The sequence below is a fragment of the Castanea sativa genome, chromosome 7 (genome assembly GCF_040712315.1).
Source record: "Castanea sativa cultivar Marrone di Chiusa Pesio chromosome 7, ASM4071231v1".
NCBI classification, from domain to species: domain Eukaryota; kingdom Viridiplantae; phylum Streptophyta; class Magnoliopsida; order Fagales; family Fagaceae; genus Castanea; species Castanea sativa.
Window position 1 is genome coordinate 43,203,346 of NC_134019.1, and position 15,385 is coordinate 43,218,730.

The 15,385-nt window shown below is 31.9% G+C and overlaps 1 protein-coding gene and 1 pseudogene across 1 annotated transcript; both read right to left on the reverse strand.

Annotated features, from left to right (window-relative positions):
- Positions 1 to 1,031: 1,031 nt before the first annotated feature.
- Positions 1,032 to 7,703, reverse strand: LOC142644612 (monooxygenase 2-like; annotated as a pseudogene).
- A 1,527-nt stretch (positions 7,704 to 9,230) lies between these two features.
- Positions 9,231 to 15,183, reverse strand: LOC142642203 (monooxygenase 2-like). Its single transcript, XM_075816547.1, has 6 exons — positions 14,978 to 15,183; positions 14,699 to 14,845; positions 12,596 to 12,664; positions 11,354 to 11,519; positions 10,559 to 10,787; positions 9,231 to 10,028 (listed from the first exon to the last, which is right to left on the reverse strand). The coding sequence occupies exons 1-6, from the start codon at positions 15,049 to 15,051 to the stop codon at positions 9,472 to 9,474; spliced, it is 1,242 nt and encodes a 413-aa protein (XP_075672662.1). The 5' UTR covers positions 15,052 to 15,183; the 3' UTR covers positions 9,231 to 9,471.
- Positions 15,184 to 15,385: the final 202 nt, after the last annotated feature.

Below are 15,385 nucleotides of genomic sequence, written 5' to 3' on the forward strand. Positions count from 1 at the left end.
TAACAAGTTTGAGCTTGTTTACGAGCTATTTGATTAAAATTTTCTTTTTTCATGTACAATAAACACCACAATTAAAATTTGTTAGCCCTTCTCAATTTCATACGAATAGTTAAAAACTAAATTATTGTTGAAATAATATTATTTGGTTTAATTAAAATAATATTTTTTTGTTTATGAACTTATTATTTGAGTTAATAACTAAGAAATTGACTATTTATTTGAAAATTATAAATAATAATAACAATTTGATGTCTTGTAAAATGTTTACAAACATGGACAATGCAATATCAAGTTTACATAAGTCATTTTTGTACATGTATACATATAAACATATCATATTATGTATACTAAAAATTGAACTTCATACTCGTGAGCTTATCATAAACGGGCCCGCCAATTAGCCTTCCAAGTATGTTCTATCTACTCTTAAGCCACAATAAGGAGAGAGAGAGAGAGAGAGAGAGAGAGAGAGAGAGAGAGAGAGAGAGAGAGAGAGAGAGAGAGAGAGAGAGAGAGAGAGAGAGAGAGAGAGAATTATAATAAAACTGTTTTGAATAATAATTTTTTAGAATAGTTTTCTAAATATGATTTTGTGAAAACAAGTACCAAAAGCTTAAACTACTAGGAAATAATAAATTTAATCATTTAATCCAATACTCCCCATTTACATGTAGGCCGCCTAAGCTGCCCTTGAGTGGAGGCCCAATATGTAGAAATTTAAATGGGAGGTAAGGTGGATATAAGGGATTGAACTAGTGACCTCTTGCTCTAATACTATGAGAACTTATCAATCTCCCAAAATTTTAAACTTTCACCTTATGTTTAAAGGAGGGTGTTAGACATATTATGGCCTAAGTGGCCCATACCAATTACAATAAGCTTAAGTACTTGTATAACATGTATATTAACCTTAGTTTTGTCTATAGTTAGCCTAAAGTTAGTCAAATATTTTCTAGTATATAAATCCTACATTGGGTTCATTGCAATACAAATGCTTCATATAATATGTAGCCATCAATAGTTTTCTCATTTGGATGTAGGCCATTAGATCAAGCAACGTAAATTTTTGTATGTGCTCTCTCTTTTATTCTTCCATTCATCACTCAATTATCACACAACATCCCACAACACCCTTAATACTTAAATACATAAAACATTTTTTTTTAAATGACTGCCAAACAAGCATGAACACTGCGAAGGTTTCTCAGCTTATACTAACTGAAAATTATTAAAGTGAAAAATACCAACAATAATACAAAGCATATGCATATGACTGCATTCAAGAAATGCTAAGCTTCCCACAATCAAAATCAGCCCTCTTCAAAAGCAACCCAGACAAGAATGCAGCCAATAATTTGTCTCTTAAGAAGGTGATTAATTTCCCATCACCCTGCTGGAAAAAACCAACCACATAAGCTGTAGTTATGAGCACAATGCTTCTCCATCTCCTCTCTTTGGCATAGTTCTTCAACCCCATCTCAATTTTCATATATTGCTCGCTTTCACAATCAACTTTCTCTTTTGATTCCCCACTTTGTTCTTTCGTGAGTAAAGCCCTAGCAAGGCACCTTGCCAAAACAATTCCATCTTCTAAGGCAGAACAAGCACCTTGTCCAATGTCTGGGGTCATGGGGTGGAATGCATCACCAAGCACACAAACATTGCCTTTGCTGATGTTTCCCCAAATAAGGTCCCAGGGATGTCTATACCTTAATGGGGATAACATAATATAATCCAATTCAGTGTTTTCAACAATGGCCTTTATTTCATCAGGTGCATTTGCTAACTTGCTTAACACAAATTGCTTCATTTTAGCTGGGTCATCTTCTATTTCTTTCTCTACAAGATATAATAAGAACAAAAATTGTGATCATGCTACAACAATGGACTATGATCCTAGTGGACAAATTGTAATTTGGGAAACTGTTTTAGCCCCAAAAAAAAAAAAAGTTTACATGGGAAATGGTACCCATGGATCCAATCGTCTTGAAATGGATCCAATATGGATTGAGATCCACTGTGCAATTGCCTTTGACATGTGAGAGAGAAAAGTTAAACACATTAAAAAAAAAATTTTAATTTTAAAAAATAAAAATTGTGATCCAAGGATTGAGATTAAAGTTAATTTTTAAACTTTCAACCTCAGCCCTTATTGCACGACGCAATAATCCTTATGACACTTGATTTCAAAACGGTCCTACACTAAGGATGCATAGCTCCATCCTCTGTGCGCAAAAACATACATTACACATTACAAAATACGAAACCTGGATGTTTGCTCAAATTACTAGAAAACATTTTCCAATAAACATGCACCAAATTTTAAGAGTCATGTTATATAAACAATATTTTTCACAAAATATTTAATGATTATTGAGTTGTTAAATTTTTATTAATTCTCATTTAGGTCCAACACTAACATTAGTTTATTTTTAACTATTTACAACCTATTACCTCAACAGTAGAAAAAATAGAAAACAAAAAATTTGTCTTTATCTTTTCCTATTATACTTCTCAACAAATATATAATTTGGATTTTACCCTTTGAAGTTTGGAGTATCTAGATTTTTTACCCTAACATTTTAGAATTTGAATTTTATCCCATAAAGTTTAGTAGTGTTTGAATTTTACATCTCCAAATTCTGAAATTTTAGGGAATAAAATCCAAAAACCCCCAAATTTTAGGGAGTAAAATCCAAACACCCCTAAAATTTAGGGTGTAAAATCCAAACTATGAAATTTTAGAGTGCAAAATCTAAACACCCCTAAACTTCAAGGGGGTAAAAATCTAAATTCTGAAACTTCAGAATATAAAATTTAAACACTCACAAACTTTAGAGGTGTAATTTGTAATTTACCCTATATATAATTTTTTTTAGAGAGTTTTAACCTATGGCGTCCACTACTGATAATGCTCTTTATCATCAAACTAAGACACTAATCAATTTTTGGTGTAGGTGAGGATTGAGCCCCAGATCAAGGTTTTGAAACCCAGACTGTTCATTGAACCGTAAAAGGGAGAGGTTCAAGGTTTTTGAGGTCGAACCGAGGTTGAACCGGGGTCGAACGGTGATGATGTCATAATTAATTTAATAATTAATTAAAGCCAAAATATAGATATTAAATTTATAAAAATAGCAAAATTGACTAAAATATCTATATATGTGAGGAAAATTTAATGATTTTCAAGCATATATTTAATAATAAAATAAGAAAGTTAATAAAATAAAATAATAACCATGAAAACATTAAAATTTATGATTAATTTTTGAAGTAAAGTTGAATATCTTTGAAGGATTTTTATTATAAATTTTTTTTTATTCATTGTAAGAGATGGATAATTTAATTAAGTAGAATAAAATTGCGTTAAGTTGTTTTTATAAAAAAAATAATAAATAATAAAAAAATTGATAAGGGGTTGGACCGCACGATTCTTGACACCAGTTCGTGCGGCCCAACCCCGGTTTTAGGGGTTTACAGAATTAACTAAAAATACGGTTCTTTATGCTTAAAAAACCGATTTTCATTCCAGTTCCCGATTTTCACGGTCCGACCTCCCGGTCCGGTCCAGTTCTAAAAACAGTGCCCCAGATCTCTTATTCAACCATTAGAGACTTTACCAGTTGAGCTAATTGGAACCCACAAACTCAATATATAGTTCAGTAAAGTGCAATCAAACAAACATGGATTTGGGGCTCACCTTCATGGGATGTGAGAAACCAAAAAACCCAGTATCATCATTAGGAAGAAAACCAGATCGGAAGCCTATCCCCATGAATTGCAAGAGCTTAGGCTCAAGCCCATGATTGGACTTGAAATTTATCCAGCCCCTGACAGCAGCTCTCCCTGTGAAAGCCGGTGCCTTGAAGCCCAACCACTTTGCCACCACTGAGTTCACTCCATCACTTCCAATCAATGCCTTTCATTCAAAAACATCAAACACATTTAAGCTTTTTACTATCGAAGAAAGTTTGACTCTAAACATGTTTAAAGTTATTTTACGTAAACCTATTATGTGGCAATTAAAAAGATCATATATCTATTTTTTAATGAGTTATGTGATTTGTTTGAATAATATACATAATAGTCCTATAAATCAACACGTAATGAGTTGGAAAATATAACTCTAAACATATTTGAAACCAAACTCTGTTCTTTCCAATGTGCTTAGACAATCGCAAAGGAGTGGAAGTAAGTGTAAATTATAATAAAGGTCTGTTTGGATAGAACTTATTGCTGAAAACTGAAAACACTGTAGCAAAATAATTTTAAAATGTGTGAATAGTACCGCGGGACCCATTTTTAATGAAAAAGTGGCTGAAAAGTGAAATTTGTGGGTCTGTGTACAGTGCACGAATGCACTGTTCACGGAAGACTTGGTCAACAACTGCGGCTGGAAAGGAAAAAAAAATAAAAAAAAAAAAGGGAGCCCAGACGCTGGACGTGGACATGGACGCACTATCCAAACACATTCTAAGTGTTCATTATTACCTTATCACCTTTTGAAGTTTGAGTACAATTTTCTAGGTGGGGATACCTTGTGAAAACATTTTTATATATAGATTAAAAAAAAAACTAATATTATCTTGTTTTGTTATTTAGGATATTAATAAATTTAGAGACAAATAATATTTTACAACTGTTAGTGTAACATGTTGTGATTAGTGTATAATTAAAATATTGTCAATGGTATGTCAATATGAAAATGATGTTGATGTAATTACAACTCGCCACCTTATTATTATTATTATTATTATTATTATTATTATTATTATTATTATTATATGAAATTAGTACCCCATCTTTTGGCCAAATTATTCATCTACTTGCCCATGAAAGTTTCACTACAACTCCCCCACCACCACCCCCCAACGCATAGATTTAAGTATGAAAAAAAAGCAGATTGCTCTCTTGGCTTACACCTACAAGACAAAAATTCAAATATAAAATATGGGTCACTGGTCACTTTATCAGCACCAGTGCTATTTAAATGGATTGTAAGATTAGGTAATTTAGACAGGGTCTTATGGCATTCCCGTTGGCTTATATAAAAAAAAAATACACATCATTAAAAAAACTCTATTTATTTCACTTTACCACTAACACATCCTACCTCACATTCTTTAGTTTACACCGCATAATAAGATAATCTATAGTTTTAGAGAGAAGAGATGAGAAAGGGAAAGCTTACCTGCGCTAGAGACCAGAGGATATTGACAAAATCAAATATAGAAAATGCTTAAAAAGAAATGCATGTGAGCTACAGTATCCTTTATATTTTAGAGAATATAGTAGCAACATCTAATGTTTTCTACAGTGATGCATAATGGGTTGGACTTTGGAGGTTTGTTTTTAGTGCTTTTTTTTTTTGCTACAGTATTATCTAAATTGCATTTGGATAAACCTAACGCACGAGCCAATGATCATGCTCTTATGAATCCATCAACTCTCAATATTCTTTATTAATTTATTGCACCAAATTATGGTCCCAGTAGAATAAAAATAAAATAGTTAATAATAATACTTCAGGTGATTTTACCTTGGTCTTGAAAATAGTTCCATCAGCAAGATGCACAAGCTTATAGAAGCCTGATTCCTCTATAGAAACTACCTTGGAAGAGAACCTAATGGTGCCACTTGGGAGCTCATTTGCAAGGGCTTCCAACAACAACTTTCTATTCACACAACGAACTTCATGGTCTCCACTGCACATCATACAATAATTATTCGAGCTTGCTTATAAAACGTCTCAATTATGAATTATAATATCAAAAGAATAGAGATGGCACTCAATTTTAATATTACTTAGGTGGTGTTCTAAGAGGGATTGCACTAGACAACCAAAAATCCTTTATTATTATACCTTACAATGGGTAGGGTTGGCAATGAGACAAGATGAGGTAGGATTATGAATGCCCTATCTCTAGTCTCCTCTTTCAGGTTGAGAAAGTTAGTGCAATGTGGGAAAGTGAGATGAGAGAGAAGAGAAGGGTTGGCGGTGAAATTAATAATAGAGATGATTATTTCGAAAATTTGTAATTATATATTATCAATAAAAAAATTTATATAAATAATTTTAATTTATATATACACACATTTAGGATGGGTAAGGAAAACCCCGAGTTGGGTAGGGTAGGAAAATGTTGTCATCCCTATCAATGAGAGAGAGAGAGAGAGACAACAGGTTTTAACTTGCATGATATATGGGCACTATAACCATAAGTAGAGCTTTGACTTACAGTTTTCCTTTCGCTTTAAATGACATGGCTGTGGTTTGATGTCCTGTAATTGTAGAGGTGGCCACATTCCTGCATACAATCATCTGCTGGTCAGTTTCATTTGTATTTGTGCTGTGCTGGGAGGTCAGTTCCATTTTCTAATATAAAAAATGAGACAGCATCCTTTAGTGATTAATACTAGAACATCTCATAGCTAATCATTAATATGAACCATCAATTAATCATTGGACCAACAACTAATCATTGTATTGTCAATGAAACAATGGTACGTAAAACAATTCCGCAAGTTAAAATTTTATATATTTTCCAAGCTTTGTAATTTATATGGGAAATTAATGTCAATTTTTCTAGGTTATCTTAGCTACAGAAAAGGTTTTGCCTTCAAATGTTTTTCCCTCCTGTTGCGTAGCCTTCAAATGGCGATGGAAATATGTAATTATCTATCACTCACTCAACTACAAGAAGTGGGTGAAGTCGTATCTGAATATAAATCTTTTTCCATCTCATTCGTAGTGTTTTTTATATTCCACCAATTGGAACATAAAGTATAATTTTTTTCAATTTAAAACCTTGGTTACTTGATAATAATTAATAAAAAAAAATATTATGTTTGCAAATTAGTTGCAATTGATAAAATATAAAATAAATCATAATTTTTTTATTTATTTGTGGTATCTTATGGAGTCGTCACGATATATGGACCCATGAGTATGTGAAAGTGTTGGTGGCTAGTGCCTTAGATTGATCATTAAACTAACTCATATGCTAAAGCTCTTACAAAATTGGAAAGCACCCAACAGTTTCTGGTTTTTGATAGTCCATATATATGATTGTATTATTGCACTTTTATAGTAAAAAAATTTCACAGTATTTGAACTCAGCTTGTTTTTGCTACTTCTCAATGAATTCTTCACTTATATATTACCACAAAAAAAAAAAAAAAAGGCACTAACGAAGAAAGAAGTCTACTTACGAATAAAACTGTTTATGTTGTTGTCGGAGGGAGTCACCAAGGCCAACAGCATCTAATGCCCTCCAAGCATTTCTCCATGCTATAAAGGCAAATCCAGTGATCCTTAGACTATGTGAGGATTCTAATACCAAGCTTCGAATACCCAACCTTCAAAATATTTGCATTGTTAGGAGACAAGAATTTTAATCCCTCTAATGTGTTACTTAGGAAAAAAAAGGACTTAAAAAACTGTACATATATAAGCTGAATAACATTTTTAAAACATCAAACCAAAGATTAAAAAAATGCAGTACATGCATATATATATATATATATATATATATATAAAAGAAAGAGATAGAGTACTTATGAAGTCCTAAGGAAGTTGTAAGGCCAGCAATTCTAGCTCCCACAATCACAATGTCTTCTACTTTTTCCATGTTATTTTGGCTCTTTTTCTTAGGGGAAGGGGAATTTGGTAAAGGGATTTCTTTTTCCCCAAGATGGGAAAATAGTAGGACACAAAGAAGTAGAATGGATCTAAAGGTACTAGTAGTGGATCTATAAATAAATAATGAGAGCAACATTAAGTTTATTATAACTATGACAATGGTGCTAACAACAAGGACAAGTTGACAATGACAGGCAATATGAAAGTTTCATTCACGTATCATGCATGACATAATTAAAGTCTAAAGTACAAAAAAATATTACACTAATCATAATCACTCATTTCAAATATTGTGGAATTAATTGTGTTTGTTACATTATTGATACAATAATAGAAATGGACAAATCTTTTTATTTATTTTACAGGATATATTGTATCGACTTAGCCCACAGATTAGACTTGTTCAAAATTCAAACCCATCACCTCACTTTCAACCCAAACCACCGACGTGGAGAGCTCAATAGATGTCGCTTAAGCCAAGAAACACAAAGAACTCTTTGGTATGATAAGATTTTTTTTTTTGAGATAAGATTGATTCCTCTGAGGATCCATTTTTCTGGGCCCCAGTAATTAATAATGATAGTATGTTAATAATTCATTATTACTCCATTATAATTAATCTATCTCAAATGCAAATCATGTAGCTAGTGGTGTACATTGATCTTTATTTAATGGGATAATTTGTCTCGACCCCAAGAACTAACAATAATTGGGATGTTAATAAATCATTATTGTTATTAATCTACCCGCAAATCATGTAACAAGTGGTGTATAAATTAGTTCCCTTATGTCCCCTTAAAAAAAACAAACAAACAAAACAAAACAAAAATAGAAAGAGTCCAAATTTGGTAAGGATAGAGTGTAAAACTCATGTTTTACACCATCCAATAAGAGATTGTCACATCAGCATTTTACTTAAAATTCAATACATCATACCACTCCTAATAACATCTTAATAAACTCTCAATTTGGTTGGATTTATATATATGGGTATTAAAATTGATTAGGTGTGGTTGTATTTATTCTTAAATATGTAATAAAATGATGTGGTATGTTAAGATTGAAGGGGTAAAACATGAGCTTTGCACCACATCTTATAGAATTTAATCTCAAAACGAAAACATGAACAAAAAAAACAAATCAAAACTCCCTTTATGGCATTTTTTTTCATTTTACCTGGGAAGGTTGGATTCAAATCCGACGTATTTTTTTGAAATACCGATGAATACCATTTGAACTATAAAGTTAATTGGTGAGGTTATCTCCACTACTTGAATAATTATAGTAGAAGAAAAGCCACTAGAAATATATTGGAAATAAACAATTGATACCCCAAGTTGCCTACTCTGTTACTCAGTTCATATTTTTGGGAATTGCAAACAACAAATATATGCCATAGAAAACCTCTATCTTCTTATTGGTGATTGAAAATGGTCATTTCAATCTTTTCACAAAAACCTCTAATATAGACTAAGATCCTCTCTAGTCTATATTTCTTATACTAAATAGTATACATAGTGTCACTTCATTTAAAAATTTAAATAACATGATACTATTCATTAGATACACATTTAAATTTATAATATTTAATTAGAACCATGAAATGAATTCATTTAAAATGCATGTATTTGATTTAATACTTCCATTATAGTGCCTTATAACATATGGGCAACCAGCCTTCACACCTTTTACTACAAAAGAAGGGTATGTTTATCATTTTGATTTAAAAAACAAATATAACTTATTAATTTCTCTAAAGAAGAAATATCTGGCTACATATGTATCTTAATAACAACAGTACTACAAAGCTTTTGTATGTATGATTGAATTCAAGAAATCCTAAGCTTCCCACAATCAAAATCAGCCTTCTTTAGCTGTAAGCCAGACAGGAATGTAGCCAAAATTTTATCCCTTAAGAAGGTAATTATTTTGCCATTACTTTGCTGGATAAAACCAATAATGTAAGCTGTACTAATGAGTTCAATGCTTCTCCACTTCCTCTCTTTGGCATACTTGTTCAACCCCATTTCAATCCTCTTATATTCATCCAATTCTCTTTCATCTTTGTCTTTTGATTCCTTACTTGTTTCATCAAATAATGCCTTAGCAAGACACCTTGCTAAAACAACACTATCTTCTAAAGCAGCACAACCACCTTGGCCAATGTCTGGGGTCATGGGGTGGAGTGCATCACCAGTTACACAAACATTGTCTTTGCTTATGTTTCTCCAAAGAAGTTCCCAAGGATATCTGTACCTTATTGGGTATGGTATAAAATTATCCAGTTCTGTGTTTTCTATGACAGCCCTTATTCGATCAGGCACTTTTCCAAGCTTGCTTAACACAAAATGCTTCATTTTAGCCGGGCTATCCTCTCTCTCTTTCTCTACAAAGAAAAGAAAATGAACAACTATTTTGATAAGGCCACATGTTCATTCTAGTAAACAATATGCATTACAATTCTATATACTAACCAAACTTATGCATTACAATTATTATTTTATTTAGAAAAAAAAAAAAAAAGATAATAGCTAAAAAATTTACACAAATTTTTTTATAATATTGTTCGCAACTTATTAAAGATGAAAAATTACTTTTATTGGAGTGACATCTTTATATGAGTTCGCCATTAACATCATTATTATAGAAAAATTTATTGTATTTTTTTTTTTTTTTTGGGGTGGTGTTCTTAAATTGCGTTGTAGCATCATGAAATACTTGGACAGAAACAAATAACACAACTTATACAGGCTGCTTGCAAAGAAATTTTAGAAGGCAGCTTCCCAAAAAAAACCATGTTCCAAGTAACTTTCGGCATTGTTTGTTTTTTGCATTGGTGCTATGTGCCTCCGAACTTTATTTTATTTTAGTAAACGAAGAAACAAACAACTATGTAAATTTGGGTGAAGAGCTCACCTTGGCTAGATGGAGTCCAAGTGAAAAACCAATAAATAGAGTTATCATCGCAAGGAACAAGACCAAATCGAACACCATTCCCAAAAAATTGCCTGGACTTGGGCTCAAACCCATGACTGTAATTGAAATTCACAGAGCCCCTTATAGACCTTCTCCCTGTGGAAGCTGGTTTCTTGAAGCCCAACCACCTTGCCACCACTGAGTTTACTCCATCACACCCAATCAACACCTTTGATCAAAACATTTTTTTACTCCAATAAGGCCTTTGCAATTGGAATGACAAACATTTGGGTATAGTTGTTATCTACTTGTTACTCAATTCAAAAGTAATTTATTTTATTAGTATACTATAAATGCATCTAGTAAGTCATGAATCTCTGACCTCATCTTCCATCTTATATGTTAGGTAGAACTAATGGAATCATTAAAAAGTATATAAATTCTATTTTAAAAGTAAAGTAGATATATTATGACTCTTTGGTATAAACCCATCCAACAATCCATGGTGCACTTATAATTACTTTTTTTAATATAAATTTACAAGGTATCCTAAGTATCAAATGATCTATTCCCCTTCTCATAATATGTGAATCTTACAATTTTGGAGTCTACATATTGTGAGAGAGATAACGAAGGTGAGAAATGCATGAGCTAAGTATTGAGTTTCACAAATTTTTTGGCTATAAACCCATCTACCTTCTTTTTTTAAACCTTCTAAATAATTGGGTTTTCTGTACAAAAAAAATGTAGCAAGATGTGGCTCCTTTCTCATTAAGAAAATGCAAATGAATTTACCTTGGTTTTATAAGTGGTTCCATCAGCAAGATGCACAAGCTTATAGAAGCCTGCCTCCTCTATGGAAACCACTTTGGAAGAGTACCTAATATTGGCACTAGGAAGCTCCTTTGCAATGGCTTCCAACAACAGATTCCTTTTGACACGACGGACTTCATGGTCTCCACTGCACATCACACAACAATTATTCAAGTTAGTTCAAACATCTAAATTATTATTATTATTTTTAATCAAAACTATACCATGATTTCATTTTGCGCAAAAGAAATAGTAAAATGGTTTCTATAAAGTGTTAAAAGACAAACCCAATGGACCTTAAGCCCATTGTACTTAAGACACGAGGAGTTCAGACTTATGGCTCTTATACCATGTTTGGATTGAGAATGAATTCTCTATCTATCAAATTATGCGTAAAGCTATACAAGTGACTTTTTAAATATACATATACATATAATGAGTGGTGTATAAGTGTGTAATTACTCAATGCTCTAGGTGCACGCTAAATGAGTTCTCTCTCACTCTTACAATGACTCTAATTAGCGACACACACTGTCCTATGAGAAGATGATGTATACATTGAGCATGCTCCCAAAATATTGAATAATTACATACTACATGTAAGTATAATGGGCTTAGGTCCCATTGGGCTTGTGTTCTAACAAGAACAAAGTCGCGCAATACTTTTTAACGAGTTAGGAACTTCTTGGTTTTGCAAGTTGCAAAACATGAATACAAGAAAACATGTAGCATTCACATTGGCTATGCTAAATCACCAAAAATGTTATTTTAGCACCCCAAAGAGGCTTGCATTTTTTGTACTATTTACAAAAATTTTGCAAGTGCAACTTTTCAAAAATAATTTCTCTCTTATTTTTTAATCATTTCTCTCTTCTCTCTCTTGGCTAATTTATATTATTGCAATTGGTTGAATGAAAAAAAAAAAAAAGAGAGAGAGAGAGAGATTGGATGTAACCATGTAGGGTGAATTGTAAAATAGTATGCTAAAATAGATAAAGTGACTTTTTAAAGATGTTAAATGAGGTTTTTTTTTGCACCCGATGAGTACTTATATGATGTTGGTTTGAGCAGTAAATAATATATATATATATATATATATATATATATATATATATATATATATATATATATATATATATATATATATTGTGCGTTGGAATATGAGAATGACAGACACAAATAAATTATGGAAAAACTATTACTATTATTGGTGATCTAACTTACCTATTTCCTTTGACCTTAAATGATGTGTTTGAAGTTTCAAGTCCCGAAAGAGTAGAGGCGGACACATTCCTACAGTCAAATCCCTGCAGTTAGAATTATCATTGAATTAACAAATTGTTAATAAAACAAAATCAAATGTCAAAATATTTCTCTGTTTTTCGAAGTTGTGCATTTTTAATAGCTAAATAATATTGCTCACAATTACTAGGAGTTTGATTCAAGAGAGTCAATACCGTGCTTGAGACCTGATTTGGTATGGGGTATGAAATATATTGATACCGATTAATACTGGTTTTATTTTGAGATTATCACTATATATATATATATATATATATATATATATATATATATATATATATATATATATATATATATATATATTCATGAGCATTTGCATTTAATTAGAAGTTTATAATATAAATTATTAAGAGTTTTAAAAAATTAATGTAAACCAATACCCACATCCACATCCCAATATTCTTGCCTAATTATAGGTTCACACCTTACCAATCAATTTAACCAAATGTATATATTGATCCAATTTTTTGATACAAGATAGAATTTCTACTCTAGCTTAATCTAAGTGTATATGTGTGTGAAGTTCTTTCCTGGAAACTTGAACTCCGACCCTTGCCCCCCACACTCTATAAGTACTTATACCTATGGAGTGACCATCGAACCAAAGGTGTGCGGTGGTGTATATATTGATCCAATTAATAATAAGTATACATGGAAATCTTTCAAAAAAAAAAGTATCCATGGAGTTTTTCAAAAAACACATGTAGAACTAAATATTATACACGTCAATACTTTTTTTGTTTTTTTTTTTTTTTTTGGAATAATCAATGGTATTTAAACCTCTTCGAGTATCTAACAATTCTCTTAGATATGTGCAGTCTTCCCATTTCACACATACCGAATTATTACAGGGAAGAATCCATTAGGGGTGGCCTCAAGGTGTTAGCAAGAGATTTCAAACTCAAGATCTCATAAATATCATGAAATCTTAGAAACCACCGAGCCAACCTTTTGAGATTATACATGTCAATTCTAAACACCAAGTGAGGAAGAGGTAAATAAAACAGTGAAATTGTACACAAGCACTAACACCTAGTAAGTAGTAGTGTCCTACTCATTTGACACTCATCTTATTATGTACACGAAAAATGATAAAACAAAAAGAAGCAAAATGTAGTTTGGAATGTTACTCGTTGGAAGTTTGAAACCTGAAACGGACAAAACGAAGAAAGAAATAAAATGACAAAAGAAAAGAACAAGTAGCAGCAACGGTCCCAGAAGAGAAGATGAAGATAAGGTGAAAAGTGAAAGATTAGAGACAAATAAATAAATCTAACAAATAATTTGATAATTGTTTGCCCACTCAACTAGTATGAAAAATGGAACCAGATGTTTACTAGCCAAAACAGACTGAATCAGCTGAAAAAAAATTCTTTTATGATTTAGGGGGTTGCTAGTATGGTATGACATTCACTACATTGATTCAATCCCTGCCTACATAGTGCCAAAGCTAGAATTTAGCCATGTGTATGCAATGCAGCATAAAATGTGTTATTTTGTCAAATAAAATCAAATTTAATTATGTAATTCATTGATCAAAATGCTTACAAATTAAGGTGAACAAATACAATTGATGTCACATGAAACACATAAAATTATTTTATTGAAAAATGATATAACTACTACCACATTTACAAACCAATTTGACAATGAATGTGTTGTAATTTGTGACATCAATTCAATTGTGAAATTGTAATAGTATAGCTCTCATAACTAAAAAGTTCTTTAATGTTTTGAGTGTTTGGCAAACTACGTGCTTTAAAATTTTAGATTTATAAAGCATTAATGGTAAATTGTATCCCTCAAATAAAAATATGGTGAATTGTAAGGTTTTTTAACTGGTTAACAAACAATTTTTTTGTTTGGGTCAAATGAAAGAGCTTCTAGCTTTTAAAGTTAAAAGCTTTTTTATATGTCCTTGAACAGGATAGGACATATATTGGCTGGCTATATACTAGTATAATTAAATATTTACAGAAGCCACTTGTCAACTACTATGATGTAGAGAGAATGATTTATAGTTACCCATCAAGGAGTTCATGTTGAAGACGGAGGGAATCGCCAATGCCAACAGCATCTAAGGCCTTCCATGCATTGGTCCATAGTGTCAAGGCATACCCTGCAGTCCTCAACTCATCTGAGGATTCCAATACTAGGCTTCGGATTCCCAACCTTTAAAACATTCCCATCATTTTTATGATCATGTTAATAGTGCAAAGTCCAAACTGCAAAGACACATGCTTTACAAACACACAAAATGAGAGAGAGAGAGAGAGAGAGAGAGAGAGAGAGAGGATTAGGTACTTGTGAAGTCCTAAGGATGTTGTGAGACCAGCAATTCCAGCACCCACAATCACGATATCTTCATCTACTTCCATGATACTTTACTCACTTTTTTTTTTCATAAAGAGTGGGGCAGGATTGGAATTGGCATTGTGATGAATGAAAGGATTTTGGATGCATTGTGAAGCAACCTTTTGGATCTAAGAGTCTTTTGGATTGTTTGAAATCTTCTGCCGTGAATCATGTGTGGCGAAGAATAAGATAACGTTTGACCAAGAATGGAAAACAAATACAAATGAAACAAGTAAGTAGTGATGGCAATGGGATGGGACATGGTGGGATATCATTGATATTCGGTGATAAAATTTAAGAACATAACTTTTGTACCACAATTTTGAAGTAGCAAACTATTATTAATAGAGAAAAAGT

Bases quoted from the DNA above. Each gene is read 5' to 3' on its own strand.
- LOC142642203 (XM_075816547.1), bottom strand. From the start codon at position 15,051: ATGGAAGTAGATGAAGATATCGTGATTGTGGGTGCTGGAATTGCTGGT. The intron at 14,846-14,977 runs GTACCTAATCCT...AATGTTTTAAAG, and splicing joins ACATCCTTAGGACTTCACAA to GTTGGGAATCCGAAGCCTAG. The intron at 11,520-12,595 runs GTAAGTTAGATC...TGTGATGTGCAG, and splicing joins TTTAAGGTCAAAGGAAATAG to TGGAGACCATGAAGTCCGTC.